We start from the raw sequence: 20,299 nt of genomic DNA, 5'->3' as shown, positions 1-20,299 counted from the left end.
AGTCCAGATTTGAATCCGTTGGACTATTACGTGTGGAGCGTCATTGAACGAGTGACCAACAAGTCGAGACATCCCAATGTGACATCTCTCCAAACCGCTATCGAAGCAGCATTCGCCAATATAGACAAGGACGCGTTGCAGAGAGCGTGCCAGCGCTTCAGGATGAGGATCGAAGCAGTCATCGAAGCAAAAGGGGGTTATATAGAGTAATTTTACTCTAAAAGGATACCACTAGTGATACACAAAAAGTTCTTTTGTAAGTTTTACATTTTGATGAGTAGAATTTTATTTAAACAAATTGTTCATTTTGTCCGGATTTTGGTGGCGGACCCTGTATATAGCCGCTCCGTGAAATTTTCAGGAATCTTTTTAGGTCGTAATTCGTGAGGTCTCGAAACTGCTATCATGTAATAACACACGTATGTTCGTGGATTTTGCAATTTATAAATTTCCGACGAACTTTGTTGCAGTTCACTTCTTCCCGTAACCTACCGACATAAATCAGTCGGTCGGCCGTACCACGAGGATGGCCGACGTGTAAACGCTCGCGTTACGATCCGATAACGAGCGAGAGGATGCGAGGTCCGCTTCTACATCTTCTGCCGTCTTCTTCCTCCCATCTCCCTCCCCTCTGCTTTCTTTCCACCATCCTCTGTCTTGTTCCGCGCGCCTATTGCCGAATTCCCTCTTCTGGTCTTCCGGGGATCATTTGCATAATAGCCTTTTTGAGCCAGCACACTAACGAGCCTACATTCAGAACTCCGCGTCCTACGTAAACCTGCACGTATACCCGCGTCGACCAGGACATTCCCCGGTCCCGTCGTCCTTTTATTGGGTGCAACTCCAAGTTATCTCCCGAGGCCCGGCGCAGTATTATATTATACCTTTGATTCAGCCGAACAAATACGAATTGAGCCACGTGGATACGATGTTATGTCTCATTCACATGGAATCATCGTGAACGTCACACACAGAAAAATATCATTCTATAATACTCTGATAAGAAAAGCAACTATTCAGTTTACTTTCCTTCTTTTAAGGAATGATTCTCTTCAACAAAGCATATTTTCTTGGTAATAGGAATGAACTTTCAAAAACCACCCATACTCCATTGCCATTAATTTTGGCTAAAATATTCCAAATAATATAAAATAAATACCTTCAAATGGATTTCCATCAATAAAGAAATTTAGTGCCAAAAATGCTCAAACATTATACAGAGTGTCCCAGAACAATCTCCGAAGTAGTTTTACCAAAATTGATAACAGTAAAGCGTACGAGTTTCCAAAAGTTCAATCAAATTCAAAGATAATGATACGCTTATAATAGAGTTGCGGATACATGAACTTATGAAATACTTGAAATAATTAACACTTATTTGAATGCAGTATACATTTTTCTGTGTGTGGATTGACGTATCGAGCACATTACCGTATCGCCGGGCGCGGAACGAGGCACAATGCACGGATCGATTACGTGCGCGCACATTAATCAACGTAGATACACGCGTTTCACGTAGTGAAATGTACATTCGGTGAAGGCTATTAGTATTGACGCTGACATGTACGTGTCAGGAGACTTATGAGCGGCTAACAGTTGTATGTGGAATCATGTGCATATATACCGTCGATTTCATATTCTATACTTGAAGATAAATATGTAGTGAATATGAGATGTATATAGAAATCTACAAAAGCATATAGGAATGTGCATCTGTATATGCCAGTGATCTTTAATTAAAATAGCCATTAAAAGTTATTTAATTAGAAAAGTCACGTTTAGAAGACTCAATTTTTAAATGTAAATATGTGCTAAGTGTGTTAAGTCAAATTTACTTGTTATATAATTTCTAACGCGAATCTAAAATAATGATGTTCTTACTGGTTATTCACGTAGCGTAGCACCGTTATTCAGCCAAAGAAGATATATATGCTAGTTTTCTACAGAATAATATAAACCAATTGTGATTGTATGACACGTAAAAGGATGTTGTGAAATTGTGGAAATGTCAAAGTGACGCGGAAGGTTAGGAAGTAAGGAGACCAAAATTGCACTCCACTAACCTTGGATAGAATCGCTATAGCGACCGCGACGCCTTTGGGTGCACTTCCGACGACGACGATCTTAATACGATGGCCATCCACAAGATGCTCCGCCTGTTTGGTCAGTAAGAAGGTCACCGTGTTGCCGGCGACGTCAAACGGTTTCCTTCTCAATTCCGTCATATTGGGCGCACCGATACGTTATTTTCTCGCAGGCACTGAACAGCTTACACGAACCGCACGCCGTCTGACATCCCTCCGACGAATACTCCGCGTGAAATTTTGCGCTCCGTTGAAACTCACACAAAATAGAGGGCAAGCAGGAAGGAAAAGCAGACAGTCGACATGAAAAAATATTCTTGACAGGAAGGCGATGAAGTTGACGGCGGATATGTAACAAGTAGCTTCACTGTCAATTCGAAATGCCTACGGTAAAATTGGATATGCAATAAGGCGGTCGAATTGCTTTTGTATCAAAAGCACGGGACGTGAGAGAGCTATCTCTCTTTTTCTCTCCCTCCCCCTCCTCTCTCTCTCTCTCTCTCCCCCTTATTTCTCTCTCTCTCTCTCTCTCTCTCTCTCATTCTCTCACTTTCTACGCCTCTCAAGTCCGATATATCTTGTACGTTCACGATGTACCGTACATGCGAGATGTGAACCTCCGGTTATCTTCCGCGACCGGAGATATACAATCCGATTAACACGTTCGATCGCGAACGAAAAGATACTATCGATAAATCCAATCGCGCCGTACAGAATCAATCATCATGTCGGAAAAAACGCTCCTTACGAAGGTACAATACGAAGAGGCGAGCGCGGTATGAGCAGATGTAGTGTCGAAATCAAACCAAACGGCCGATGTATCGCCTTCGTCTGCGCTTTTTGTTTTCTCGGTGGATGGAAGGTCGCGAAATTATTGATCGACAGCTGTTCGACTCGCGCACAGGTGGGACGCGCGTTTCTGTTAAAGGATACTTTCAATTTCCGTTTTGCGGGATACCCGAGAAGGCCCTGCGGAATCGATTTTCATTTCCCCCGCCGCGAACTAGAACCGGTCCGTTATCATTACGAAGACGTAAGCCTGTCTCGTTCGAACGGTCATTCAATATCCTCATTACTGCTGCTCTTTTCTGACAGAGCAGAACGTTGAAATTTGAGGCCCATGCGAGTTCGAGCGCGTCGAACGGAACGATTTCACTGCGTGGCGGGGAAACATAAAAGCGAATGTAGAAAAAGGTTGTAGTTGAAATTATCCAATCTCCTTTAGCCGCAGCTCAGGCGAGCTCGTACTCGCTTCGCGTGCAACGGAGAATGCATTTTCATCCGACCTCTCACCTCTCTGCCGTGCATCGTTCGGCTGCGTAAATCAAAATTCGATCGAGCAAAAAAGAGGCGAGATAGGTAATAAGCTCCGCACGCGTGGAACATTGTAGCGCGGGGTTGCATGTAACCGATCGCGAGCAATCTTAGGCGAGCATGGTTGCTTTAATTTTCCAGGAAGTCGAGTTTCACTGCTCTTGTATATCGTTTATTATGGCGCTCGAGTGCACGCACGCACGCGGAAACCGGTCGCCAGGTGCAGAATCGCCCGTTATTGATGAAGACGCCGTTCTAAACTGTCGTCCTCTCCTTCTCCCTGCTCTCTTTCCTCCTTCTTCCTCTCTTTCTTCTTCTCCCTCGTGATTTCCGTCGCACATCCGCTTTCGCAGATCCTCCACATTTCTCGCCCCCCTTTCCTCCTTCGCCGGTCGGTCGTCACTCCTCAATGTCGTCTGTTTCGCGAAGAATGCCGCACTCGCGCAGCACACCGCGGATGTTGTCGGCACACTGTTGCACCGCTGCCTTTTCCTGATCGCTCAGCTTCTGTCGCACAGTGGCGTACACACCCTCGCGACCGAGAACACAGGGTACCGACATGTACACGTCCTTGTCGGTTCCGTGAGAACAGCTCTGTGAACAGAAGATTCCTTCAGCTTGTTCCCCTCTGTCGAGCTGATCGACACGCAAATAAGCGCCTCTCGGAGCGCGTTCGTTTAACGCGTGAATGTTTCAGTCACTCGTCGCGCAGTCCCGGAAAAGGACTCACTCGCAAGAGGAGTCACTCGAGAATCGACCGAGTGGCGAGAGGAGGTGAAGGATTAGGTCGCTCGAATACACGGGTTTTCACCTTCTAATTAATATAGCGCGCAGTGAAAAGGAGGATGTTAAAAATGGGTCGTTTTTACCCACTAATGGAATTTTAACTAATCATTGCATACTATTTCTGGGATCTTTTGGGAATAGAAAATAACAATTATATATCCATCAAGCACAGGGAAAAAATCGAGATTTGTTAAAGTAGTTATATAAAGTATAGTATTCTTGATATATGTTTAAAATAAAATAAATTGCACATTTATATCTTGAGAAGTGAGTAGAAAATGTAGAGAAATTTGTTTTTTGTTTACGTAATATTTATGTGTTGTACATACAAAGGGATTTGAAAATCTCAAATAAAATATTTCAAAACTTGTAAGTTTTAGAATGAAACTTTTTAGACAAAAGTTGTAGGATTTAGAAGGGGGAAAAAGATAATAATATTCATTCGAATAATTTCTCCCAGTTTAGGCTTGAAGCTTATTCTTAACATATTCTTCTTTAAGATTCATATAAAATTCTATAATTCCAAATTGCTTCTGTATTAGATTTACAATCAACTATATCTTATCCATATTTCATTCGAAAAATTGTGCAAGTGGAGAAAATAATATTTTGTGTATCGTAGAGGAGACTCCAGCTCGTTTTTCGAGTTGCATTATTAATTAATACATTTGTATACAGATTTTGATCAAAGTAACATCATCATTAAGCCCATCAAAGCCCATCCAATGTTTCCAATAAATTTTCGAAATGTTCATTTAATGATATCTCTTACGTGTATGTACGTCGAAGCTGGCAGCACCATTTTGGTATTCCTGACTATAGCGTCGACGATTTCAGCGGTGCAGAAGCCCAGAGCCCAGCAGCTCGGCCCTTTATCGCCTTTCCTCCGATTAAGCTCGGCGTCGCTGTAAACGCAACGTACATTTTACTACTTCTCTAAATTCTCACGAGAACGTCCGAGACGTTTCTTAACCACTAACGTTTTATTTACAGCTTCGGCGATGTCACGCCACTTCTCGGGATCGTCGGTTTCGCCCATTCTTGGGTTTATGTCGCGTATCTTCGTGCCCGCCACGTGAACGCTTGACCATATAGAAACTGTGTGTGGAACAGATGTTAAAGGCTGAAGAACGTCGCCTGTTAACTGTTAGGCGAGGTCGTTTATAGTACAACCAAAATATACGTGATACTTAAGCACGATCGGTGTGCTCACCGCATCACGATACAATCTCAACGTATACTTTACAATGTTCGGAAGTAATGATGATGCCGAAACAAACGCGGGATACATGTCCAAGTGCAGTCGTATAAAAGATATAGTCGATAAAAGAAGGAGACCGGTCAGCCACAAGTCGGCGGCAAATTAGTCGAGTAATGTCGCTCACGTACCGGACGTGTCGCCCTGCGCGCCGATATTCATGCAGCTAATCGACTTGCGCGCTACTCCCAACTTCTGACTCAGTAAATCCTGCAGCCTGCAGCTGTCCAGCAGAGTCCCCGTGCCGAGTACGCGGCTCGAGGGAAACTTGGACAACTTCCAAGTGATGTACGACATCACGTCGATCGGCTGACTTACAACCAGCAACACCGCCTTACACGCCAACTTCGCGATAGTAGGGATGATCTTCTTAAACACCTCGACGTTGTGTTTCACATCCAATTTCTCCCCTGGCTTCCTCTCGCAAACCGCGATCACCACTACCGTCGAGTCCTTCACCTTGTAGACGTCTGAAACATAATCGACCATCCTCGACCTCCGATCTTAGATCCAACACAGGATTTCTAAGTACGATCGTGCATTTTAATCTCTCCCGGCTTTTCCCCAGGAAGAACGAGCAAGTTAAGACATCAATTTCACCGAAGCCTTTGCAGAGGACACTCGAATATTTATGCAAAAGCTGTTGTATAACGGGAAATACTTCCGTTAAGAATCGAACCTCCCGAGGAACCCTTCTCAGTCCTTGGGACGTCTTATTCAAGCGCGCAATCATCAGCTACTCGGAAGCGCGTGGAATACAAAACGACGAGATAGGATGAGAAGTTTTCTTCCCTTTCGAGGGGAAAGAAAGAAAGTGAGATTCATGATCGGCGGAGATGCGCCGATAAAGACGACGAGGAAGACAATCCAGCGCGGCCGGAAAAATAAAGAGTACAGATCCGAGGCAACACCTTCACAAAGTGCTTGTAGTAACACAGCAGTACCGCGCGCGCGGCCGTACGATAGATACATTTACGACGGAGAGATGTTGTTACAGATAACTCGGCAAGCCCGTAAAAAAGTCGTCCCACTTGTTCTGGTAATTGCTACCTCGCACGAGACAAGATCGGAAAGAGCCGATTCCGCTATCCTGCACGTACCGAATGCCGGCTAAGTTGACGCTACTTTATCCGCATGGACGACGGAAAATTCGTATCAAGACCGAAATCGCTCCCGAGGTCAAACAGAACTCGACGTATCGCGACGCACATATATAATTCTGGACGTCAAGTTTCATTATTTCGGTTTCCCTTGCCGTCTCACGAGGAAGAATTCCCACACACAGAAAAATATCATTTTGCTACTATCATTTTACTATTTACTGATTTTAACTGATAAATTTTGGTTCGTTCATGTTTTACTAGAGACATTTAATTAATGTAATCAAATTTTTCTTCGCGCGCGCGTGTATGAAATATATAAATTTATTTACGGTTTATATACACATATTTACGGTTTATATACACATATTTACGGATATAGAAACTTGAAATGAAATACTGGCGATAGATAACATCTACTTGAATGTAGTACATATTTTTCTGTGTGGATGAAGAATTTTTACAAGCTTTTACAAGCGCTGAACCAGCTCGTCGGACGGAATAACCGCGCGCTGCGAAGACAGGAATAGAAAACCGCATCGTGAAGTCGATCGTGGCCGAGATAAATAAGAGTGGACGAAATTTACGAGCGTGTTCATGAAAAACTCAAGGGAAATGTTCAGCTTGTGCAAGAGCGCAGTGATGTAGATGAGGATCGAGATTAAAGGACGAACCCGAGGGGAATCTCGATCCCCGAAACTCGCCGCGCTAACCCAAAACCCATTTTTTTCCCTGTCAGTACGCGAGAACGTCGTGGCCATTGTTTCTGATCCGCTGCACGTTGACAGCAGCCTTTTGACGGGTAATCTGATGGGTCGTCGCCTGAAATGGGCGTTGATCGGAATCGATGATCAGGACGCGCGATGGACGCACAGTTGACGCTCGGCAGGGCTCATCAGTCCAAACGTATCAATCTAAAATTTCTGGAATTCGTGTCGCGTCGTGAATTCAACTGCCTCGTTTTTAACGCCCGGAAGGTCTATTTCATCGATCAGTTCGCTTCACGATTAGTTTACGATCCGTCGATCCCGTGATCGTGAAAGAAGCAATGACGACGAAATTTTTCGGAGTGTGAATCGTTGTGACAACTTCAACGCCGGACATAATTTGACACGTATAATGCGACGGACGGACGGACGGACGTGCTTTTTCAAAATAATGTATGATTCAAAGATAGCCAAGAAAATCACAATTTGGGTAGGAAAGTTATTATAATTTTTATCTCTCATAATGAGGGGAGATCGGATCTAGATAACTCCAGAGATATGTTACTCATGTGCTTTTTTAGTATTTATCTTGAAAGGAACAATGGATACAAAATGATCCTTTTAAAACATAGATATGTTTCTCTGAAGTCCATTAAAATCGGAATAATATTATTGTTAAAAAATTTAAAAAATTGATTTAATAGCAAAGTAAATTTTCGAATCTCTCGATTTCGTATTAATTTTGTAAAAATTAGTACAAAATTAAATTTTATTAAAATTAAGACAAAATTTTAATTTTGTAAAAAATTTTGTATTAATATTCTTGTAAGTGAATAAAGTTAAGTGATGTGTTACTTGTTAAAATGAAATTTGTTACAAGTATAATGCATACTGTTTTAAAATAAAAGCAGTTTTCATTTATAAAATGATGAAAATTGAATATATAGGTAAGGTGGCGAAATTTTAGATTGATACGTTTGGACTGATGCCGAAGTGATGGCGAAGGTAAGGTTGGTCCATAATTAAAGGCCGATAGAAGGACTGTGGAGATCTTTCACGGAGATCCTGGAACTACTAATCAGGATACATATTTTATACATAACCTTCTTACCCTACGTTACTGGACAACTGAACCCGGTAGCAGGGCAAAATGGCTGTGTTGCTACGTGTTTGCGTATTTTGATTATTACAAGATAAAATATATAGTTAACATGATCTTTAAAGAAGGCTATTTCTATTATGTTTGTACACAACAATTAGTTGTTTGAGAAGTTGTAACTTCGAAATTCTGAAATATAGGCCCTGGTCTCCAACCCCTAATGTCTAAAATCTAAGTCCAGCACAAAAAATATACCAAATAATTATATTCTTTAAGCTTTCTTAAATACTTTTATGACATTCAATGAAACAAATATTTCTGAACTGTTGACTTTAGTTTACGGAAAATCGTTGGGAAAACTCTCGCCTTCTACTTCCGCTTCGGATATCAATCTAAGGTAATAAAACGCCGAATAATGCAGCAAGTTTAATGGTTAACGGTTAATATTTTATGATCCGCGTAATTTCTCTGTCTTCATCGCGCGTGATTTTACGAGCATACCTGGTGCGAAGCTTAATTAATTGAAATGTAATGGAATACCTGATGTGCCCGTCACAAGCGGACATCCCAGAAAGACACCAGCGTGTTGAATGTCTTCGGCTTCGGCGGCAGCCTTTTCCAAGTTCTGATCGATCAGACAGACCTCGCTCGCTATTCGCTGAAAATCAAGCAAGACAAAATCATCGATTGAACATGGTGGGTTGCGTATCCCGTTACATGGATATACTAACTTTCATCAGAAGCGCTATGGCGCAAGCCATGCCAACTTTTCTTACACCCACGATCGAAACTTTGGCGCCGTTCGGATAAACGTCGCATGGTCCTAAATGCCTCGTTGTTAAAGCGTTTTTCGTGGTAGTTGTCGTGATCGAGGTCTTGTCGACCTATCAATTATCTCATATCAAATATAATGAGATCGGAAAACGCCAGCAATTATTATTTGTCAAGAACTTATATCTCAAATTATAAGTAGCATTAATTTCACAAGCGTTAATAAACGCACAAAATTGCTCTAGTTATTTCAAATTCTGCATTCGACAAAAATTCTAAACGAATATTATTCCAGACTTACATCATCACATTCATTTTCATCGTGCGTCCTGCTGTCGACCATGCCCTCCTCTAAAATATCCTCCCTTCTGGGCACGTCAAATCCTTCGTCGGCCATGCTGCGGTCGTTGCTGTTACTTTACCGAACAGCTGTGCGATAGTCGTACGTTTAGTGAAAGCATGATCACACCATTCTAATTGTATTCTTTTAGTTGAAGTAAAAGTTACTAAACCCGGGCACATACTTAATTCTGGACATTCTTATTACTTTTGTCTTTAAACATTTAAACTTTCAACACAAAAAATATATATACGCGGAGAAAATATTATAACATCTTCATGTAAAATATTTTTAATTTTACTGTTTTTAGTAGTCTAGGAATAGATTGTTAGTAAAGTCCATTTTGCTAAGGAACACAGTAAATTTCGCTAGAAATATAACAAATTTTTTAATAGCACATTTCAGTTCGCACGTCTTCCGCGCATGAAATAACCAATCATCTTTCACTGATATCTCAATAATCACCGTAGTTTACCACGATGTAGTTTAAAACGATTGAGAAGTTTCATTCGGATGTTCTGCATGCACACGAGCTTTCGGACACCTAAATCCAGTCGTCCTCATTACCTGAATCACGTGACTTCCCTTGCCCACGTTATTAACCGCACGGACGCTCGTCAAGGTGGTCGGCGCTTCTCAGGAAGGGGCTCAAATGAGCGGCGTGTGCGAGTCGTCGCTGCTTACGCTTATGCAGATCCGGATCGACCTACGCAGAAACGAGTCATCGGTTTTTGAGGTGGAATCAGGTACCTCCGTTATGAGGAAGAGAGAACGTCCGGACGACTGCGGGAGCAGAGTGCGAGGGGTAACCCCACGAGAGAAACTCTAGCCGGGAAGAATAACGACGGAACTTATCCGCGCGCCTCGCTGTAAATTAGCCGCAGGTAGTCGTCGTAGAAACGCAGCCTATCCCCTCGGCTCCTCCGTGTCCCTCCCCCGCAACGTTGCGTCGGTGTACCGTCACGGATATACCCACGCGCCTCTGCTCGTGTATGTGTGCGTGTGTGTGTGCGCGCGCGCGCCCGTAGAAGCGCGTAAAACACGCTGCGCCAAGACCTATTAGTCGGTCATGGCGAATGAATATGATTTTAATGACTGTTCCGAATGAAATAATTAACCCCGCGTCGTGCGCTAAATCATACGCGGCGCTTTTAACGCCCGCCGCGCGAAGGAAGGAAACTCCTATCGATAGTAGACACGAAATTTTTCTCCCAGGAGATACATCACCGCCGACGGGGATAAATCAACGATGGTTTACGACGGTTAATGACGGAAGCCATTACGCCGCGGTGTGTTTTGAATTCTTCCTCTCGTGGAAGATGCGGCGTGTTTCGCAGACTCTTGTTTCGCTCCGAACGCTAATTAATGACCGCGCTTATCTCTATATCTGTAACCGACAGTGCGTTCGTTAACTTCGCGATCGCGCCGCGATGGGAAGGTTATGCAAAGCGAAGCATCTCGGATTTATCGACGGGACGGCGCCCTTGCAATCTGACGCGGGGACTCACGGGACGTGAGTCCCCGCATTTACTTTCGGGACGACGGGTGGACGGCGGATTATTAATGTCAACCTGCTATATTATCCCCGGGACGTGCCTGAAGACACTCCGGGCGAGCCGCGTGGCGAAACACGCGATGCCACATATAATTCATCGCCGATATACGCGTTGAAAGTAACTTGCCCCGCTCGATATAACGCTCGAGCGACAATCCCGGCCATCCGAAGAGAAAGGGAGCAGCTGAAAGAGCAAAACTTTTCCATTTACTTTGGTGGCCGCCGATAAATCACGGCGGCCCAGCCGCCGCTGCATTTAGAAGTAGCGTGCAAGGCGTGCCCGGTAGTTCGGGGGTAGCCACACGGCGCGGTTTTTGAGCACACATTCGAAGATGGATCTGCCCCTCTCGAGGAGTCTCGTTTCTCGCGCTCGCGCGGCCCATACGCGCACAGGCAAACATACGCAGGCCGGGCCGTACGGACACATTCAATTTTAGCGTTAATAATCGCTGGGAAAAATGACGACCTTAAACGCGGCCATTCATCAGGGCCGATCGATATTGCGAATGCGCCTTAACGACGGAGAGATACCATCGAGCGTCCAACGCTGCAGAGTTATTGAATCGCGTCAAATAATATACGAGCCAATAATGTATGAATAGTCCTGCAATTATGGCCCGCCGATCGTATCTAGAGGCGCGTTGTAATTTAGTAATCGTTCATTCTCACCGCACTGGACAGTGGGGATCGGCGGATATCGGTGAATATCCGATCGTCCGCGGATCTTCCGCGACGTCCCAAAGCAGTGCCCGAAGTTTCAAAGGAAGAATACGCAATTCCCCTGGAATCGTTCTCCTCCCGTTCTCTCCGACGCGCTACTTCGCGCTACCTCGTCTCCGATTCTCCCGCAACGGTTATCTCTCGCTGTAGGTTGCATCGGGATTGTAATAGGATAATACGTTTTGCGCCTTTTTTCATGACCCCGTGACGCTCGCGGCCATTCATAATACCAGTTAAAATCGGTATCTACCAATTAAACGATTTCCTAATAACATCCACGCCGGAACGAGCAGGTGAGGAAGTAATTTCGTGCCTGACATTTATAGTTAGAGCGCCCTGATCCAAGCGCTCCGCTTCCAGATAATTAATTCTCCGCCTTAATTAATCACCCTGCGAATTTTATTGAGCGTCGAGGTCGCGAGACAATGCGCGATCGATGTAGCATCGTTGCACGCGCGCGCGAGTCCTCGACGCGAGACGGAGCTCACCGATCAAAGTCGATATCTCGGCAATCTTCGTGATCCTCGGCTCGTGCGTTCGGATCGCTATTGTAACCGTGATGCCCAAACGTTAAACGCGCCGAAGAAAGAGAGGGGGAAGAAAGAAAAAGAGAGAGAGAGAGAGAGAGAGAGAGACCCTCGCAGGAGGACACGAATCGACCACGATAAAGGCGTGATTCGACGATAACGATGTCTCGTGAGGCAAGATTTAGTCGAGTGGACGGTGCAAACGAGCCTCCGCTTACCGCGAGGATAGTCCTCGGAGGTTGGTCGTAAGCAACCGTTCTTCTGGTACCCAGACCCAGTCAACCGATCCAGACACTGGCTCGCGCATGCCTTCGGTGCACAATGGTTGGTGGTACTGCAGCTGATACAAGTATGTTCGCCGTGCAACCGGAATTTTAATTGGCTATTTGTTTGTCCGCTACACTTCGTGGAGCTGCTATTGTCCGCCCTGCCGCGGGAGAACGACCATCACCTTTCTTCTCTCTTTCTCTTGCCCCATCCCCCTCCCCCTCGTCTCACCCATTCTCACCTTCTTCCGCTGCTGCTGCCGCTCGCTTTTCTCATCGGCGGGGTATTAATCTACTTTTAAGAAAAGAAGCACTCTCTCGACAGCGTCGCCCCTTCAACGTGCTAGAATTGTTACGTTTAATCCCTGAAATTAGAAATCTTTTTTCGGGCCGTCGAGCCGCTGTGAAGAAAGAGTTGGAAATTAATTGAATTTTTAAGGCCAATACTCGCGCTCACGCCCCGATTACTCGTCACGTTATGTTGTTCACGATACTATAAGAAGTACATTTCCGAAACCGTTTAAACTTTTTATCCTCACTCCCCTCACATGTTCATCACGATGTTAATCCGGGGGTAAACGTGCTCCATTTTGTCGTACATATTCGCTTTTTTAATTATACCAATTTATTAATAATTTCATATTTTATCTTACACGTAAATTTTTCTTAATCTTTCTTTGCATAATATAAAATAACAGAACATTCCAGATGTAAATTTTTCCGATAAAAATTAACAAACAGATATTTCCGATTAAAATACCGATCAATTTTAATATCGAATGATTTTTCTCAGTGTATACTGAAAGAAATTATCCGATAAAAAATTAACGAACGAATATTTCGAATCAAAATACCGATGAATTTTTGTATCCAACAAGGAAATATCTGATGAGAAATATCGGTTCATAATTTTTTGATCGGTTTACCTGATGAAATGCCATTATGATCGGAAATATTCGATTAAATTTAATCGAATATAAAAACTGATCAGTATTTTGATTGGAAATATCCGTTTATTAATTTTTTATCGAATAATTTCTCAGTGTATCAATTGCTAATTTGTTATAATACATGTTTGTGCCGATACATAATTCAGTCAAAATGACCAGGAAGCGTCTACTAACATTAGTCAAAAAGAAATTCACGCGCTTACTCCCAGGTTAACAATTATATCCTCGTCTGTTTTGGTACTATTTTTGTATCGAGCGTACGTCTCGAACAGAATTTAATTTGGTGCGCAAGTCTCGATTTTTCCTGGTAATGCGCTCTAATAAATTAGGAAGTTGCAGGATTGCCGTTCGGTGTAATCAACGATACAAGAACCGACACGGTTCAGTTGTCGTGTGGACTGCCCGAAGCGGAGCGAAGAACGTCGCTCACGATCAGCTCGGCCCGAAACCCAGTGTTTTTTGCACTCTCCGTGATACTTACTCCAATTAAAACCTTGCCTCTATTTTAGGCCAGGTCCTAAGGGTTCTCGACGAGAGGCCCAAATGAACGGCTCCAAAAGGGTTCCCATACACACACACACACACACACACACACACACACACACACACACACACACACACACATCACGGTCGCGAAAGAAGAAGTCAGTGCCATGAATCTCTCGAAGGTCGCGAACGCGGAATCGGTAGCTCGACGAGCATTATCGCGTTTCCGCGCGTTGCATTCTGATTAATCGCCTGTGCTGTTCGCAAAGGCCGCGTGATTCATTTCCAGCGCGGTAATGTAATTGTGGACTAGTTGAATGAGCCGCGCTCGGTACTCTCCTCCGCGAGATCGACGCGCGTAATCTCGCCAATGATCGGGCGCGATATCAAAAATTCGCCAACGCGTACTTTCAATCGCGCGCGGGAGATCCCGGAGCGCAAGAGATATCTCGTAGGAGGTCGGGACTTAGAGGTAGTACCCCGGCCACGCGGTACGACCCCCGTGGCTCGCTGAAATATCGCGCGGACGCCGGTTCATTTCGATATTCCTGGCCCTGGGGCCTCGATGAGAAGAACTCTTCTCGGGATCGGGGCGGCGGAGGAGGGCCCCGGCGAGAGACCTCTCGTTTTATTACATCGCATCGGCGAGGGGCGAGGCCGATGCGCAATTGTTTATGCTCGTGTCCCGCCCTATCGGACGCATCGGACACATTCGAACGTACCTACCACGTATACGCCGTGCGCGCCGGCGAAACAGACGTCGTACGCGCGCGCTCGCTGAACGCTGTATACCCTACCCCTCCTCCTCCTCCTCCTCCTTTTCTCGTCCTGCTCCTTCTCCTCCTCGCGTCGTGCTCCACCTCTTTGTTTCTTCGTTCAGGCTAAGATTATTAATGGCCAGACCGAGGCCGATACCCTCAAGTGTCAGCCCCGTGACAATGACGAAGCTCGCACCTCGAGTCCACCCTCCCTTTCCTGTACTCCCTTTTCCTCTTACTCGTCGGAGGACTCGAGCGCAGTGCGTTAACGCGTGCGTGACTACGATTGACGCCGCGGGTTACTGCGCTGAAAACGTGATATAACGGGTCGATTCACGAGTACTGGGACAATTGGCTTTTCTTGCGTTACTCATTAAATTTCCTCAAGTGGCATTCCATTCGAAAACTGTGTGACAACTAAGTCATTCGAAATCAGCCGAGCCGAAATTTTGATTCTACTTTAGCCTCAACATTCCAATTAATGTCTACCTTGATACTCTGAATCCTATATACAGAGTGTTCCCAAAAGGTGGTACCAAATTTTAGGGGTATGTAGTACTCGTTAAAACAAACCAAACAATCTTAATGAACAGTATTCCGAAAATCTTTTATTTCTGAGTTATGAAGCATTTTGTTCTGTGAAAAATAGAAAATAAATTAAATCTACAATAAATGTTCAATGTACCTTCGGCTCATGTCAATACACATTTCGGCATGTTTCGTCATTGAAGGTCAAAGTTTCCAAGTCTCTTAGTCAGTTCATTCACGGACGCCCGTATGTGACCACCTAATTACGCAGGGATTGTTGTATTCAACTTTGGATTGTGGACCGTGTCTAGTTTTGTGTTATCTGAAAAATGGCTAATTTTTACATAAATTCTGAAATGACGGATATTCATTTTATGTATGGCAGAGCAAAGGGCAATGCTTCAAAAGCAACACGCTTGTATCATGCAGCTTATCTGAATCGCCGACAGCCAAGTAGAAGAATGTTTATCAAAATTCATCAACGCTTACGTGAGACCGGACAGTTCAAACCAAATTTAGTTATTTTCTATTTTTCACAGAATAAAATGCTTCATAACTCAGAAATCAAAGGTTTTCGGAGTACTGTTCATTAAGACTTTTTGGTTTGTTTTAACGAGTACTACATACCCCTAAAATTTGGTACCATCTTTTGGAAACACTCTGTATATATACCTCTTTCGATTCTATTTAACCCATCTGCTTTGTCAAGAAGTCCTGCAAGTGGCATTTTGTTTTCTCTTTTGTTGTCATTCTATGTATATAAAGCGTTGGATCAATATATTGGTCAGTATAACGAGTTGTTTATTCGCTTCGCTAGCAGCTGTGCATATTCGAACACAGAATCAGCTCGGACTTGATGATATACTTATTTGCAAAACGAAATTCATACTCATTTCTGTCATGAAAAGAAATATGAAAAAGTGTTGCAAATCATTGTCACACTAACCTTGATGCAACACAGAGAAGCAAGTTTTACGTACGTTTTAAGATCATAAAGGGATTAAAAGCAAACACTCAGAAGAGAGAGAGAGAGATAGAGAGAGAGAGAGAGAGAGAGAAAAAGAGAATACCTAAAAGACACCGGCACGAGGATCCATTGGCAGATGTTCCCAAATGATATCTATATGAACGAGTGCAATGTTTAAAACGACACGGATGGCAGCAGGTGTTCCCTATCAGATCGTCGGGCGGACTGATTTAGAGCAGATACATAGAGAAGACACATGAGAATATAAAATTCTTTTAAGTCTGCTTCGGACAGCGAGCGTAATCTCGCCATCGAAAGTGCATACTGAGGACCTCCCAGGATATGGCCGGCCGGAAGGAAATGCTGTCGAAACGGCAGAATGAACTCGCGGCGCGCCGTGGGCTTGTTTAATTAGGCGCGAGGTCACGTAGGAAATACGCAATAGTAACGACTCGCGCCGAGACTCGCCGTGTGTATCCGCTTTCAGCCCGGGGAGAAACGCAGGCGTGAAACCGGCGGCCTCCGTCCAGCGCGAACGATAATTAATGCCGAGATTCGAGAGTGCGCCGTGTACCGAGGGGAAGCCTGAAAGAAAGAAAGAAAGAAAGAAAGAAAGAAGGTGAGGAGAGAAGATGAAAAGGTAGCTGGAAGTGGTGCCGAGACGAACGACTCGGGGAACGGCGAAAAAGACGGAACCAAGGGGGGCCTCGCGGGAAGCGATAAAATCGCACGAGAGCGGGAACGACGCAGCGCAGCGCGTGTTGCGCTATCTCGGCTCGCGCTCGGCGCCATCCACAACGCAGCGCAGCTTAGCGCAGCGCAGCGCAGTGCAGCGCAACGCGACTCCGCAACCCGTCTTCTTTTCGCCGGCCGCACGAGTATCGTTCGCTTTCTCTGGCTGATCTTCCTCTGGTCTCGGTCGAACTCGTCTCTCCGGCTCGATTTCCGTCTCTGTCTCGGTTTGCCGAACGTGCAGGTAAGAGAGAGAGAGAGAGAGAGAATTAATACTCGCCAAGTGCGCGGTCATAAAGCTTCCCCGCGACGCGGTAATTATGTAGAGCCCGCGCGCATTATGCACTCTCGCCCGCGCCGCGCCACGTTGCGCCGTGGCGAAGCCGCCGTCTGCTTTACGAGCTCCTGCTTGTAATAACAAAGCACCGCTGCACGATGACACGTTAAAAACCGCGTTCCGCGCACTCGTAAGTCAAGGCCATCGCGGCGTGTCCGACGGGACACGTCGCTTCTCGTTGCGCGCAAGTAGCGTGGGCTTGGTTGACCCACTTTGATCTCTCGTTTCGTTTTTCTCCGGTGTCTCCTTTCCTCTTTCTTCCTCTCTTTCCCTTTCTCAGACGCTTTGATGTATCACCGAGCCAAGGAAAACATCGTGTTGCACCGGTATAACCAGGTGGACTGTCATACGCTAAGATATCCGGTTAGATTTTTAATGTCCGAGTAACAACAATTAAGCGTTAGCGTGAGCGTGTGACAGCAAAGGAAATATAGGGCCTGCTTATTTTAATAAATATACGGAAGGAACAGTATATATGGTTGACCCACACCGGCATAAATCTATCGACCAGATTAATAGTAAAGTACGAAACAACTAATTATGTGGTTGCTGCAACCACAGAGCAATTGCTGTGTTTTAGTGAGTGACGATATCTGGTTGCTTCAACTGGAGTATGTGTACACGGAAAAAAGAAATGTGGTATACCTAACAAAAAATATTTAGTTGTAAGCAAATAGCTGCATCATTCTATATATCTTTGTATGATAGTTATGTGTATGGTTGATTTGATTTACTTATTTTGATGTCAACTACAATGAAGTTGAGCGTGATCTGGTTGTGACAACCAGAAATTAGTAAGGGTCATTTTGCATAGACAAGCTAAATATCGATATAGTTGCATTAATCAATGTTATATTGCAAAGCAGCGATGTTAGAAAACAAAAGCAATTCACTACTCGCACAGCTAGAGATGTATACATGTGAAAACTGGTTCTAAGTGTATAAATATACATTTGTAGTTGTCGCGTAATGAGTCGCGTTTGTATTAACTATGTATTATCACTGCTGCAACATAAGTAACTCAGTCATTGCTCTTTGGTTACAGTAACCACATAAATAGCTGTTCCGTATTTTACTATTGAATCTGGTTGGCACAACCAGATTTCTGTATGGATCAACCATATTGTTTTTTCCGTGTAGTATCACTCTAACCGATTTCCACAACCAGATCACGCGCAAGTACATTAATGTAGAGAGGTAGAATAAAGAAGAAATTATAGCAGGAATAAACTTGACAATTCGGCAGATCCTGAGACAGTCGAAATTAGTTAATAACAAGGTTACTACATAGTGATGTAAACGTTGTTGTTAATACGACAATGCACTGTAATCCGCATCTTGTGTGAAATAAAAAATCGATTTCTTCGACTTTCAATTGCAAAATTGTCGAATTCTTATCGAAATATTTCGACATATTTCTGAACATTTTCCGACATCTCGCGGGAGAGAGAGAGAGAACACGAAAATCTACTTTTTCTGTTTTTTGGTATAAAAATTTCCTTATTTTTGTAGAAATATTTTGATATCTTCCAAAATTTTCCGAGCTTGAAATTTACATAAATTAAATCTTTGTTCTTAAATTGCTAAAGCAGTTAATGTGTAGAGAGAGAGTTGTGTAAAGTGTAGAGAGAGTTGATGCACCAAAGTAAGTGAATTTCCGCTCCGACTAAAAATTTCTAAATTTACATATTTACTCTTTATATTTATATACCATACCATTACTCTTTATATTTATATACCAAGTTTCATTAAAATCTAAATTTTCGAGTTCACGAGCTTTCCTTGTGAGTCGTGTCAACCTTGTGCACATTATTATCACATAAAGATAACTAGGGTGATGTAACGATGCTACTTACAACAAAATATATCTAGTTATATGCATCATACCCTTTTTCCCATGTATATACTCATATCACCCACGATAGGTATCTCCACCACCATATACATCTGCCAAGAGCAGGACGTATGATTTTTATCGGAGGCGCTTGCGAGGAATTGTCTAGCAATGATGTATTAGATAGGAAATTTGAAATTAGGCTTGGCCGTCGCGCGGCACCGGGCGGCGTTAATATTCCACGGTGATCTATCGCCTCGTGTTAGCGTGTTCGAGGAGTTTAAATCTGTGATTAGGATGTGGATGTGGTGAGGGTTGTAACGGTGTGTGATTTCCTGGCCACTGTTAACAGCCACATTGAATCACCGTGGAAATGTTTCTTTGTGGACATAGACGAATCGCTCGGACTCTCCGGTAACGAGGCAACGGCGCGCCGGCCGTTCTATAATGTACGTATGTTAATGACCAAGTATGAATCTCGTTACGGAACGTGCCTATGCTGATATAAACCATAATGTATCAGGACCGATACCTCACGGGGTGCAGTACGCCCGAGGATACCTCATGAAGACGTTAACGCGCGTGGAATTTGGTATACGTGCTCTCGAACGAGATTACTTCACTTGCGCATTATAGCTATTGTCTCGCGGGTATTTTCAAGGCAAGGGTACTCGAGATTATTATGAGTTTGCATTCTCACAAATCGGGACAAGGTAATATGGAGATAATGTTGATTCTCTTGCTCAATAAAAGTGCTGAGAAATGTTAAAATTATCTGTGAAACATCCAATGTGCATAGTCTTCGGATGTATGTAACGCATTACTACGTTCTGATGCAAATACCAAAAATGTTAATGCCCTATCAGGTCGTCAATAGTCGTTAGTTGAAACTTGTTTCATGTGAAAAAGATATTCTTTGAATTCAAAATTACACTTAAGTTTTTCAGTTTAAATCGTACGTTATATCTGCGATGATTGATATACTCGCGATTCAATTAAAAAATTCACATCCAATTTCAAATTTTTAAGCATGAAAATCCCACTCGAAACAAGTTTTGATCTTAAAGTGAATCAGTAAAAATGTTTCTGATAGTATCAATAGAAATAATATTTCACCGCGATAATCATTGAGTATTAATCGATTTTTAGTGGAAACACTACTATTCCTCCGGCTTATATC

At 43.7% G+C, this 20,299-nt stretch overlaps 1 protein-coding gene across 1 annotated transcript in view; it reads right to left on the bottom strand.

The window, feature by feature from the left end:
* Positions 1-20,299, bottom strand: part of LOC116843437 — a 215,305-nt gene that overhangs the window by 9,794 nt on the left and 185,212 nt on the right. The window contains exons 3-11 of the mRNA XM_032813822.1: positions 10,027-10,165; positions 9,421-9,548; positions 9,080-9,232; positions 8,889-9,006; positions 5,574-5,912; positions 5,165-5,282; positions 4,957-5,089; positions 3,802-3,992; positions 2,064-2,241 (exon numbers count right to left, since the gene is read on the bottom strand). Coding sequence (XP_032669713.1) covers positions 2,064-2,241; positions 3,802-3,992; positions 4,957-5,089; positions 5,165-5,282; positions 5,574-5,912; positions 8,889-9,006; positions 9,080-9,232; positions 9,421-9,516 — 1,326 coding nt within the window. The 5' untranslated portion in view covers positions 9,517-9,548; positions 10,027-10,165. The remainder of the gene's footprint in view (positions 1-2,063; positions 2,242-3,801; positions 3,993-4,956; positions 5,090-5,164; positions 5,283-5,573; positions 5,913-8,888; positions 9,007-9,079; positions 9,233-9,420; positions 9,549-10,026; positions 10,166-20,299) is intronic.

Source organism: Odontomachus brunneus, unplaced genomic scaffold (assembly GCF_010583005.1).
Source record: "Odontomachus brunneus isolate Ranch 3 - 2012 unplaced genomic scaffold, Obru_v1 Obru_scaffold_032, whole genome shotgun sequence".
Taxonomy (NCBI): domain Eukaryota; kingdom Metazoa; phylum Arthropoda; class Insecta; order Hymenoptera; family Formicidae; genus Odontomachus; species Odontomachus brunneus.
Note: the sequence above shows the minus strand (reverse complement) of the source record. Positions and strands in the feature narration are given on the sequence as shown.